This window comes from Sturnus vulgaris, chromosome 15, assembly GCF_052056855.1.
Source record: "Sturnus vulgaris isolate bStuVul1 chromosome 15, bStuVul1.hap1, whole genome shotgun sequence".
NCBI lineage: Eukaryota > Metazoa > Chordata > Aves > Passeriformes > Sturnidae > Sturnus > Sturnus vulgaris.
Genome location: NC_142257.1, coordinates 13035301 through 13048928, shown reverse-complemented (window position 1 = coordinate 13048928; position 13628 = coordinate 13035301). Strand labels below are relative to the sequence as shown.

The window sequence follows — 13628 nt, the reverse complement described above, 5'->3', positions numbered from 1 at the left end:
ATGATCTCAGGCCAGGCTTTACTCTTAAAATTAAAATCCTTGAATTCTTTTTGTTCAAATACACTGTGTGGCCCAATGTTGTGTTAAGCACATCAAAAGTCACTGTCCTTTGATAAAATATTCTTTGATAAAGGACAAAGCTTTGCACAGACTCAGACTAGAAGCTTTTCATTGCTCACATTATATGAAGAAGATTTAAAATTCAGTGATTATTTTCCTCAGCTAAATTTTTCCCTTATTCAAAACTGGAAAAAATAAGTTGTTGCCTCCAAAATGTTTCTGACAGTCAACTAAAATATAGCAGAATTGACTACTTTAAAAGAAATCTCCTTTAAAATTTGCTCAAAAACTTTAATTATTTTGCCAGTCTACTAAAAACCTGAATTTAGCTATCTTCACTTAATAAAAAAAAATAGTTAAAGACAATAGAGCCTAGGGTCTGAGATGTAACATGACTTAACGGGAAGCACAATAAGAAATTTGGTGTAAGTTTGCTCTAGAGATCTAGTGAACTATCTTCACTACAAAATATAATCTCTCTGCCTTTGGATTCTTAGCAAGAATTTTTCCCCCTCTCTTTCCTTTATGTATGGTAAAACCTTGGTTATTTTACTGACTGGATTAGATGTTTTATAGTATCAAATTATCAAATAGAAGTTGAAATATATCAAAGAGATGTATTGTTTTATAGTCTAGTAAAAAGTCTTTAAGTAGTTGCAAAGAAGTCTGGATTTCCTAGATTTCCAGGTATTTAAATAATTATTCATATTTTGCTATAAATATTTTATACACCATATATTTATCTTTAATTTATTATCTTTAATAATTGTAGCACAGAAAGTAGCCCACAGATTGTAAATTTGTTCAGTTCTTGGCCTTGGCTTTAGATTTTTCTAAGGAATTTTGGCATTGTATAGGGTAATTTATAAAAAACCTCCCCTTTTCTCTTTTCCAGAGTTTTGAATATTTTAAACATTCAATGAGAGATGAGAACATGAGATGCTACTTGCATTTCTGGCTTACATGAAATGAAAATTTTGCAATTGAAATAGAGCTCATAAGAGAACTGCCAAGATTATTCCTATTCTTCCTTAGAATCTGATGAAATTGTCCATTTCAGATCTTTTTTCCCTGAATTTACTTCAAGGAAGCCGTCAAGTGTTAGAGTTCCATTATCACTTCCTACACACCATCTCCACTGTTTTCTCTTTTATTTCCGTAAGTTTTATCCTTTTACCTTGCTATATGTTGTTAAATCTAAGAATATTATTTCCTTTTCTACCTTCCTACCAGCAAATGCTTTTTTTCTTCTAAAATGTATTCATAGCCTAAATTTAACATAGCTGCATTTTACAAGGCACTGAGGAGATATTAATGAACTTTGATTCAGCATTTCAACAGGCCTAAATATTTTAAATATTTTTAGGAGGTTAATTTTGAAAATGTAAAGACAGAGATCAAATTCCGGCCTCATTAAATTACATGGAAGCATGATTTAATTCTGCAGTTTCAACTCATATGGAAACCCTTTTCTTTCCCATTCGTATACAAATCAAGTTGCCCTCATGAAATCAGACCTACATGAAGAAAGTGCATTATGACCAGACAGTATTATTACATAATAGTTATAATATAGTTTCACCTCTTTCTTAGTTTCACCAAAAGCTCATTTTCTGCCAGTTGATCTGAGGTCAAAATGGGTCAGTTGGCATATTAAAGGTATGATAAGGCACTGTTAAAAATATCTGAAAATTTCAGTTCTGAACAGAACTTTCACAATATAAATAATTTATGTTATCTCGGTCTGATGAATATTAAATTATCTATGAAGGAAATCATATCAATAGACTTCACTGAAAGGTATGTAGGGTAAAATAATAAAATATGGAGATTGGATAATATTTCAATCAGGTTTGAAAGTAACAAACATACAGGAGCTAAAAAGCTAGCACTTTGACTGCTGGAGCCTTGAGTTTCCCACTCCTTATTTCTTGTTATTTCTTGCTTCTGCTGGACACATTAAATTGCAAACATAATGTCATTCTATGGAAACATATCTATACATTGAGAAAGATATCTACTTTATTTTTTACCTTTAACATTCCCCTTGAATTGTAAAAGGATGCCAGAATATCCTCAGATTAATGTGACAAAAATCTTATCCAAGCCAGTTATGTCCTTAAATATAACTCAGTCAGTGTTGTTTTGACTTGACTGCTACTAAGAAGATTTACTTTCCAAGGAAAGATAGTCTGATGTCTAGTACATAGAAGGTAACATTTATGTGTTTTTTCTCCTTGTCGTGACAAATTCCTAGAGCAGAATGAAATACAGTTTTCGGAGCATGCTTAATCCTCTGACTCAATTATTTTGATGTGTATTATATAAATATTGTATAATATGTCACTGAAATGAAAGTGTGATTTGGTACTGTAGGGGCAAACTTAAAATCTGCTCTGATCCTTGTCTCTGAAAATACTGGCCATGTAAAAGTGGTTAGCAAGAACTTAAATCTGCTTTGCAACTACTTAAAAATCTATCCCACAAAAAGTTTACTAGGCTTAATTACTGCTATCAAAGACTAGATGTACTTAAAATATACCTAATTTCATATTTTTGCTTGATTGCAACCTCTGTTTTGTGCTCTTTTGTTTAATAGTTTCTCTATCCTCCTTTGCACAAATAATTTTATTTTCTTTTAAAAATTTTTTTTCACAACCTGAAGAAAACTCAAAGTAAAATGGGAAATATTATTAGACTTTGTTGTAACTCACTAGATGTATTGAAAATGGTAGGTTCCGTGACCCCTGTAGTGTCCTGTGGTCTGGTCCCTCTCCCCTCTGGCCGTGCCTAGTTGGCCAAGATCTAATTTCCCCCTGCCCCTTTACAGACCCTAGAAAAGACCTATGCCCCCTGACCTCGCCCTCTTTTCGCTCCTGGAAGCCCACAAGAAATAAACCTCTGATTGTCCCCAGGGGGCAAAGAGATTCTTTTGTTATTTTTTACTCTCATCCATGTAGTGGATCCCAGAGGCTTCTTCCTAACATCTGAGCAAATCGGGAACGAGTGATGTCTCAGGGAACGCTACAAGACTTAACACTTTGAATTAAGGTTTCCATTTCCTGAAAGCATTTTTAATGTGAAATTAATTTTTGTTTCTTTTACTGAGCTCATTTTATCCAGATAACAGAGGAAAAAAGTTTGGTGTCTTCTCCTTCAGTTCAGAGTAGCAATACCACAGATGAAGCCAAAGTGAAGTTCCAAAGTATTTTGTCCTAACTGGACCTGTGCTGGTGGCAGATCAAGAATGACAAAGCCCATCACATCAGTGACATTGAACAAATAAGTCTTTACCCATCATTAGAAAGTGCTTAAGGATGTCATATGTTAGAAGAAAATGTTAATTGCCTAAAAATCATCAGCGAGCTGGAAAAAAAAAATTCAAGGGTGGGGGGAGGTGTGTTTGGTTTCTTTTCTGAGAAATAACAACACTGACTAGAAGCATGTTCTTTATGTGTTTTCTTTAAAAGTTGACTTGCCCTCTCTCCAGTTAGGAGGTCTAATCTTCTGTGCTGAGCAAATGTCTGGGAATGGAGGGGGCTGTATTTTCTACTCTTACTCCAACCTGCATTACAGGTCTACAAAGAACATCTCTGTTTAATTTTTTTCCTGTCTGAGAAGCAGATTATTAGAGGCTGTTCAACATTTCATCTGATGCTGGCAAACAAGTTTCCTACTGGTGTAAGTATGTGAAATAGAAAACATTATATCCTTACCCTTTTTGTGTCCTATCCCTTTGTAGATTGGACCTGAGAATAGCCCACTTTTTTTCCTCTGCCTTCATTTCTATGTCTGTGGCTTTATTTCCTACCTTATATTAGGGCAGCAGTTGGACTTATAAAGCAGAAATAAAGTATCTATTGAATGGAAAGGGCCTAAAATGTCTGGCAAACAAGGCCTAGGAGAATGTATGAGCCTATTCTGAGGATGTCCATCAACACCCTTGTATTACCTAAGGCCTCTAACAGTTGCGCCTTTGGCATGAAAATAGAGACTATCCTTCCTGAATAATTAGGGTGAGAGTTGCACAAGGAAATTCACTCTTGCAGAAAGGTGTTTGACTTCTCCAGTCATGTAGATCATGAATGCATCATTAAGGTATCATTGCAGAATTAATCTTTAAAAACTGAAGTTGTTCAGGTATTTGTTTTGAAGTGCTAAAAAAACATGGGTTAAGTGCTATCTGGGTTTTTTTTGTTTTTCAGTTAGGGTTTTATTTTATGTTCCCTAGCTGTATCATAACACAGAAACTATTAATAATAATAAAAAAGGAGGAATTACATCAAATTGTCTTGAATAACACCACACAGGATTAAAGCAATAAAAAAGATAGCAAATAGAAAACCACATAAGTATAATAATATAGTCATTGCAGTCCAGCTTCCCTCTTCTGTTAATATTTATCCATTTACAATACATGACAAAAAAAATCATCTGTATTTTGCTTTCTGGTCACAAATTTATGTGATCTTTTCAGAGTTACCAGGATGGAGATTACATTGCTCCAGAGTCACAATGGAAAACTTGTGCAGTTGCTTTCCTCTATTTCTGAGTGTTACAACACCTTCACACACACTGCCATCATGTCCTACTGTCAGAACATACTAAAACAGTGTCATTTTTAGGGTTATTTTTGTTTCTCTTAATACCAAAAGCTGTCCTTTTGTTCATAAGTTTTATTTTAAAAACCCAAACAGGCTACTGGGGGATAATTTCATAGCCCATGTGGGCCATCTGTTTCAGTGCTTAGCAATCCCTGCTGTCTTTCCTATCCAGCTAAACGTCTTTGGGGGTTTTTCAAGCTTATCTCTCTTGACAGGAAGAACAAAATATTTTCTTCTTCTTTTAAGGCACTTGCTGTGTATATGAAGTTTTATACTTCACCTCTTCTCCCTACATTAAAAAAATTCCATTTCTTCAAACCATACTTATATCTTATGTTTCCAGGTTGCTTATTATTCTTGCATTCCCTGGACTTTTCTCCGATTGTTCTACCTATTGCTTAAATTAGACATAGTCTGCAGCTGAGATACTACAAGTACCACATGCAGTGAATGGATTACTTTGGTTTTCCTATGTCCCACAATGTTTGCTTTGCTTCCAGAAGTGCAATATTCTTGATTTTTCTCTAGTTAAGATCAAACACCTGTTTTGAAGAAATTGCCTATTGGCAAACAGAGAACCTGCATTTATAAAGAACAGATTGCTTCAATAATCCTGTCTTCTGATGTTTTTCATACTTCAAAGAGTGGTGTTGTTTTGGAACTTAATAAATATATGCATTCATCACTCAGGTTTGCATCGTATTTTAAGATGGCATGAGGAAAACATCTCTGGCTCAAAGTAAGTATTTGCAAGTAAGTAGTCCAATTTTGAAAATGCCTAAGTGCAACAAACATTAAAATCATTAATGGAATTCAATAACAATGCTTCATCTGTAGGATAAGATTCATAAGGGGTAATGATAGAATAGCAATCATAACTTTTTTAATAATGATACAGTCTTTGCATACTTAAAAACTTTACCACTTGCGCATGTTTGCAAGAGTCATATGAAACACACCCAAAAGAGAAGTTAATAGTTCAGCAATAACAACACTGACTTAGGCTTGTGCATCATCACAGGCAATATTCAGGTTCTGTTCACAGTGGGAGAACAGTCAGTACTGCAGCAAGTCATTGATCTGTAACAATCTCATACTTAGGAGCATAATATCAAAGATGTCTTAAAACTATCTCCTTAATTCATAAACAGAAATGTTTTAAATGAATAGATGATAAATTGCTTACTGGTTTTACTAGTATCCCTTAAGTACAAGTAATATAAGTTGAACAAGGTGTCACTTAATGTCTGATCTCCCTAGATAGAGACTCCATTTGTTCTTCTGGATAGCCCATTTTGCCTTAAGATAATACACTATTAATTCACGTGATGGTAGGCACACGTCTTCAGTCAAAACCAGCACTGGGAGTAGAAATACAGAGTGGTTGGCTGTAGGTCACTCTTCAAGTAAGCAGCTGGTAAGAGGGGCTGAAGCCAGCAAAATGAAAAGAAAATGTTAGAATGGAGGAAACAGGGAACACAGAATATGATAAATTATACAAATCAGCTGAAGTAATAAAGCAAAGGAGGTTGTAGTAAAAGCTAAGATTATAGCTAGCAGTACTGAATAATGCCGCAACTAAAGAGATAAAAAATTCTCAGCTCTAGAATGCAGGAGGTATCATGCAGGGAAACAAAATAAGAGAAAACCTTGGATAGCTCACCTCAATCAACTCAACTCTTCACAAATAATGGCAAAAGATATCCCAAAGGAAAATCTTATCCAGTGGGACCAGCATGGTCTCCCTATTTTTTAATTAGCATTGAATTCAATACCCAGAAGCATTTCTAGAGTACCAGAAGATAAAAGGAAAAATATGCTTTAAAGTTCATGTGTGATTTTCACTAGTAGGAATTGCTATTTCATAAATTGTTAATGTCAATTTCAGGGGGCAGACTCCAACAGTTTACAGCTCACAACTAAAACATTCACAGGAAAATCCTAAAACATGTGTTTGTGCTTCCTGACTTTCTGCAGTTGGCTAAAGCCAGACAATCTCTGTCCACCTGTCTGTCTCTCTCCATTCTCTTCCTCTCTCACACACCATCATACAGAGATACTATTTTCAGGCTGAGTTCTTCCTTCACTTTAAGGAACATGATTAATTATGATCCTGTGAATTCTGAATCACAGACACTCATAACTTGTCTTTTTTTGCCTTAAAACTCAAGTACAGGTACTGTTAGCTATTTTAAAGTATCAACTTTCCAAAATTAAATAAAAATGAAAAATAAGTAAGGTTATAGACATCTCAGTGCTACTGAACCTTTGAAAATGTGACCTGTAGATCTGTGATTCAGGGTTTAAAAGAAAATTTAAGACTAAGGAACTGTAGTCTTAGTAAATACTCAGAAATCTTTCATTTACACCTCATGTTTATTCAGTGGGACTATTGGTGATACGAATATATCAATTCATTAGCATTTATTTTATTTTAGTTCCCAGAAACTAATCATGTCCCAGGGCACCTCAAGCTGGGCACTCGAATGTCCATGGTGAAACAAATGCAGTGTAATGAGGAAGTCAGCGGTCCTCTGGACTGGCCTAGCAGCCACTCTTAACATGAACCATATAAATTATAGTTCTTTTCATTATATTGGCCCACGCTGAAATGCTCAGACTATGATTCTCATTCATCCTCTGATACTGAAAAGTAGAACACATCCCTTTAAATTGCTCCAAGTAAAGGCAATGCAGAAATAAATCTGAAATCCTTTTGTTCCTGTCCTGAATTTGTTTATAATCACAGTTGGCCAAAATTGCCTATCAGCAAGATAGGACTTCATGCCTGGTGCTGGCAGTTTGATCTACACATACCTCAGATCTGGGCAGACTTGAGACGGATGGTTCAAGCCATGGGAGGATCACCAACATCGAATGGCAGATTGCGCTGATGACCCATGAGTCAGTGAAGGATAAACTCAAGGTCAGATTTCATTAGTAATGTAGACAGTATAACTGTTGGTTGTGTCGGCTGCTTCCTGACAGGCAATTTTTTCCCCGTGTGCTGGTTTTGCATTGATTGGCACCTGGAGGAGGGCATACATGGGGGTTTTCTCCTTGAGAACTTCCTCTGTGAGTTGATGGGACCAATTGGAGGCTGGTTTGGTTGTTGACAGCCTGAGAAACCAATTGGAAAATTTGGGCCACCTCTGTGAATTCAAATTTTGAAATGAGCAAACCTGGGAAGGGTTGCTTTTCTCTTCTAGCAAGAGTGCAGGTAACAGGGCCTGCAGGCCTGCAGGCCTGGCAGGGGGCAGGGCCGGGCACCCCTGTCTGGGAAGCTGGCATGTCCCAGCAAGGAGGGGGATGGCCATAGGCAGTGGGTGCTGCAGCTGAGCCCCAGGGAGGCTGATTGGGATCCTAGCATTCCCCTCCCATCCTTTCCAGAGCAGCCATTGCCATTTCTGGCTTGGGCCACCCCCTCACCCCCCCTCTCCCAGTGCAGCCTGAGTGTCCTGAGGTCCTGGCACAGCTCCAGCATGGCCTGGCCACAGCTTCTGCATCCTCCATGTGAGATTTTAACCCTGCCAATGCTCAGATAAGACTTGCAGATCTTCAATCCTCCCTTGAGTGAGAAGAAGAACAGAGAGGATACACCAAAGTCAGAGAAGCAAGAGTCAGGTTCCAGATGGAAGGAGAATGAAGAGATGCTGTGAATTTGGGCTGAAAATCCTTTTGTAAGCTATAGGCATGGACTGTACCACACTAAAAATGCCTATAAACCGTGGGAAAAGACATGAGGGGGTTGTTCAACTTGATAGATCATTGAGCAAAAGCACATGTGTTGAAGATCCTTTGCCCTGAGGGAAGAAGGGGTTCCTAGGGATGAAGTATGAGCGGAGAAAAAGAGAGATGAAGAGAACTTTTGTTTTTTGAACAGTTCATTCTTGAAAATAAATACCCCATGTGTTAAACGTGGCCCATAAGCCACAGCTTTGTGAAAGCTGTGAAGATGGGAGGAGTTTGTGGAAAGTGAAGCCATGAGAGAACTGTTTTTTTTTCTTCTTGTGGAAAAGTTCCTATAGCCAGACAAGGGGAGACTCTTCTCCCTAGAGCAAACTGAAAAAGATTATTTAAGTTGCTAACTGAATGAAGTGTTTCTGTGTGTTGTTGTTAAGAAGGAGAAGAAGGTGTGGGAGAGGGGAGGAGGAGTGGTCTGAAAGTTTTATTCTGAATTTATTATGTCTTTGTATTATTAATAAAGTGTTTCTTTACACCCTTTACATTTTAGAACTGCCTTTCTTCTACTCCTAATGCTATCTCGCAGCAGAAAATGAATATATTGAAATTGGCAAATCTAAACGGCTACACCCTGGGGAAGAGAGCATGGAACTGCATAAAGTACTTATTCTTATATAGTTAGTTAACATATTCTTGCCTTTTTAACAAACAGACAAACTGTTCTGATAGTTTTGTAAATATTGCATTGCAGGCACAAAAACAGATTTTAAGGTTTGGGTATGCATCTCTAATCTCTGTCCCTGCAGAGTAATGATGATTTGCTGTTTGAAGTTTAATTAAGAACAAGTTAAGCTCCACTTATTTGTGCTCTTACAATTAAATGCAAATAGGTTTAAAAGAACCTGCTTGGCTATGCAAAGCTGAGTAACACTGACAATCCAATTTAAAAAATATTAAAAAGCAGCTTAACTCCTAAATAAATCAGAGGCAACAAGCCGTGCAACAGGCTGTTTTGTATTGATTTGCAGAGGCTGAAATGGTGGATAATCAACTTTAAACCTCATTCAAAATAATAGATACTAAAAAGTTTTCTTTCCTAATCAACTATCCTCCTGGTCAAATGAATGGATATTGACACAGGTCTCTTTCTTAGTGCTTTCTCTGACTCTGTTTGTACATTGCCTTTAGTTCATTTTCTCTTAAGCAATTCTTGGTTTGTTTTCCACTCTTTGTTGAACCTGCTCATACATTTAGACCACCACATTTGACCTGACCCCAAACGAGTACAGCATGAATACACATTCTACCATTTTATCTGTTCTTAAGTCATGATGTGTAGCACATTATGCTACACACAAATGCATATGCATGCAAATATCTTATTATGAACGTAATGAGAACTAGATGAAAATAAACCACGGTTTTAATAACCATTAAGTTAATAATGTGAAAGCCGTGCATTAGCAATTCCATCACATGGAGAATTATTATCTTGTTTCTCTAAGGGAATGTCAAGGTTTGCAGTACAATTTTATATCCCTTTTCAGCTTGGTGCCCTTAGCATGTGGGTATTCTCATCAAGATACATCAGACTGACTAGGGCTGGGGACCTAGTAAATCAGGGTTTTTTAAATGGAATTTTCAAAAGTATCAAAGGAATTTTGAAAATCCATTAAAAGGCACTATTTCCATCACATCTGTTTCCTGGCTGAATGTGCATGACAAAAAAGGCCTATAAGCCTGATGAGGGGCTTTTATGAATATTAGGAGACCATTTTGGTGCAGTGAGTCTGTTTGAATGTCACAGGAAAAATATCCACTACAAGAGTAATTTTCTAGATGAATTATAGTCAAATTAGTTCAGAGACATGTAGTTTTCTCTATTTCCCTGCTGCATGCTCATAAATTTCTGATAAATTTAGGGGACCAGTGACTTTAAATGATGGTGAAAAGATATCATTGGTGTAAATGGGAAATTCCATGGTTTTGCTTCAGTGACAGTCTATTACTAATTACTGCTGAATATTCTGCCTCTAGTTTATGACTCAGAAGCTTTAAATGGTACACACAAGACCACAACATCAGAATGTGTTCTATCTATTTAACCATAAATGAGCTAGAGAAACAATAATAAGAAAAGAAATCCTGCAGGTACGTTTTGCTTGGTGTTTTTTGTGATGAGGAATATTCATACCATTTGACTTATTTAGACACTAAATACACTCAGTTTTAGATTGAGCCTGAAAGACTGAAACCTCAATCTTAGATTTACTGTAAAATACAATTCTGAAATATGCCACAGGCATATCTCTGATACGTTATTACAAAACTTCAGGACCAGTTTAATATTAGTACAAACAAATGACTATTCTGAATGCAACTGCTTCACTGTGGGACACTTAATTTTCGTCTGTATAGCTTGGGGACAAAATACTGGCAATATTGGGTTGTCCCATGAGTTTATGACTATGCCAGATGACAGACTTGTTACTAGCCATTGAATCAAGAACAGGCTGTATAATTTTGCAGCCTAAATGGCAGGAGATAACTTACTGAAAAGAGCTGCTCCCAGGAAATTACTCCAGATTGAGTGACCCTGAGTTAAGTCCATTTCAAATTAATAGAAAAATAAACCATTTGTATTACTAATTACAGGGTTTTGATTATTTCAAAAGGGCAAGCTTTGAGAAATTAAGGGAGCTCACCAGAGAATTCAGCTATGCTGAAAAGCTCAAACTCTTCAGTGTAAACGAGGCTTGATGTTTTTGAGGTTGTTCTTGTTAATCAATATTGCACAGTTTCCCAGAATTGTCTTTACAAACTTTTGAATTTCTTGCAGGAAATAGTTTCAAACCTACTGGGTGAATGACTGCTCAACAGAAGAATGTTACGGTTGTGAGAGATTAGATAATATTTTGCTGCAGCCAAGAGGCTATTCAGTAAAAGAATGAAAGTTGCTGGTTTTATGTGTTATTATTTTATAGTTTGGATTTGTTCTAGTTAATTTCTTGGGTGAGCTGGGAGAGGGGCAGGGTTGAAGACCTGACCAAAATGAAGTAGGATGAGAGGGGAGGGGACACAAAAGTAGGTGGTCAGGAGAGAATGTTAAGTTCCTGAGTACCCAGCTGATGTGAAAGGGGACAGGGACTGCCCCAGCTTCGAAAGGGTATAAAAAGCTGCTATTTTGTTGGAGGGTGTGTATGTTCTTCTCTCAGGGGCAAGAGGCACACAGCCGGCTCATCTGAATCAGTACAAATAAACAGCTTTCTTTTGCTTTGAAGACTTTGTCACCACATCATTTTATCTAAAAGTAAGTTTATTTTTGTGGCTGGGGGGAGGAACGACAGCACACACACACACACACACACACACACAGAGATAGTTGATACACATGGAAGACAGAACTCAGAGTAAAAAGCCCAGCAAGGGGTCATCTCTGGTGCGAAAAGGACTCAAGCCACAGCTAAAAATCAACAACTAGTCTGGAGACCAGATGTGGGCAGAGATAAAAGAATATTCTTGACTGAGAGACACCGTTTTACAAACTATAGAAGACACATTAGTTATCAAAGAGGCAGAATCCTCTTTCACACACACCCTGAAGGTGTGGGAGACTTCTCCCCAGGGTATGGACGCAAATTCTGGGGCTTCTCTCCTGGGAACTGAGGGAAAGGATCTCGATATGTGCCCCACCAACAACTGGATGGTAAGATACATTGAATACTAAGTTATATTAATTCTTCACTAGCTATAAAATTAATGGTACCTTTAATCTTGCACTGTATCTACCTACTAGTAGTTTCTTTTTGTCTTTATTCCTGTGTAGTATTAGTTTCTTTTAAGTCTTAGGTCTGTGAGTTTTGTGTCTATTAAATAAAGAATTCATTCTATAATAGACTGAATCAGCCATTATTAAAGAATTTGCAAACAAAGGTGGGTTTTGGGGTGCTAGCCACCCCCATAAAGCTACTGCCTGCTGCTGGAGGGCCTGAGCAAAAGGCAAAGATTAAACCCCCACAACTATTCATTGCAATTTCTAACACAATTATGCAGACAGCCTGTAGGGAATGGAGGGACAGATTGATCAGTGAACAAATGTGATTCAGAAGTCAGAAAGCTTATTTAAAAGGTAAGAACTGGCAAAAAAAATAAGTATTCTGGTAAAATTATAACAATTAAATCTTATAAAATAAAAATAAATAATGAAAGATCCATGCAGTAAAAAATAATTTCTACCTTCAATGGGAAATATGTTGCTTGTTTTTCAATGAAGGCAATGTTGAACTGGAAAAGGAAACAGGTCATTCCATGATAAAAATAATCAGAAGAGCCCTGAAAAATTGCTACACTGGGGCAAAAATTAGAGGGGCTTTTTTAAAGACTAAAAGACTTACTGCATGATGTGGCATATGCTTGGTAGAAATTTGGAACAGATGTTCTGCTTTAGAAGTGAATGTTGAGTTTCCTTTCATATTGTGATCTGTGCAATGGATTTGTACAATGGCCATCTTAATTGAAAAATCAGTGTAATTTATTCCTCATACTGTCTTGAACTACTTAATTTCTTAGTAATCTAATGATCACAGGTTTTTCATAGCCTGCTATTCCCAGTGTTCTTTCATCTTTTCTCATCACTTCTGGGAAACCGGTTTCAAGGGCACTGTAGCATTGCAGCTGTTTTAGTCAGGGAAAGACCAGCAAGGCTCTGAGGTTTTTTGTTTGTGTGCTCCAGTCAAGGGTTCCAATCGACTGGTTTATTACTTTGATTCTTGTTGTTCATAGATGACATTTAACCTTCTATCATACATAACTCACTGTGTGGATGGGTACAGAATGATCTAAATTTAATATAATTTTACAATATTCTTAAATTCTTGAATTTTTATATCTTGTATATAGAAAACCTTGCCATTGTTTTTTTTCTGCCATAAAAATGGGCTGGTAATTGGTTGTGAAACAAAAATCCTATGCCCCTGTCAAAACAGAATATAAGTTTAACAAATACTCTTGGTTGGTATCCTTTCTAAGTGTGGATTTATCTGTGAGTTTTAATGGAAGTTTTATGCTGGAAACATCTTTGAAGACAAGTGGAAATAGTCTATCAGTTGCCATGGACACATCTGTGTGAAAATTATATATTCCTCTTTTACCATGTGACTGCATATGTGCTATATAGAACACATTGAGTGTCTTCAGCTTGGTTCCTACCATGCACTTTTATGCAACTCCCTACACAGCTAATTTACACAGCTTGATTTTGATGCAGTCTGTATCAATTTT

General features: G+C 36.7%; 1 protein-coding gene across 1 annotated transcript in view; it reads left to right on the top strand.

Annotated features, from left to right (window-relative positions):
- Positions 1-13628, top strand: part of LOC148221997 (uncharacterized) — a 40281-nt gene that overhangs the window by 6886 nt on the left and 19767 nt on the right. The window contains exon 2 of the mRNA XM_088174028.1: positions 8899-9008. Within this exon, the coding sequence (XP_088030154.1) occupies positions 8899-9008 (110 nt within the window). The remainder of the gene's footprint in view (positions 1-8898; positions 9009-13628) is intronic.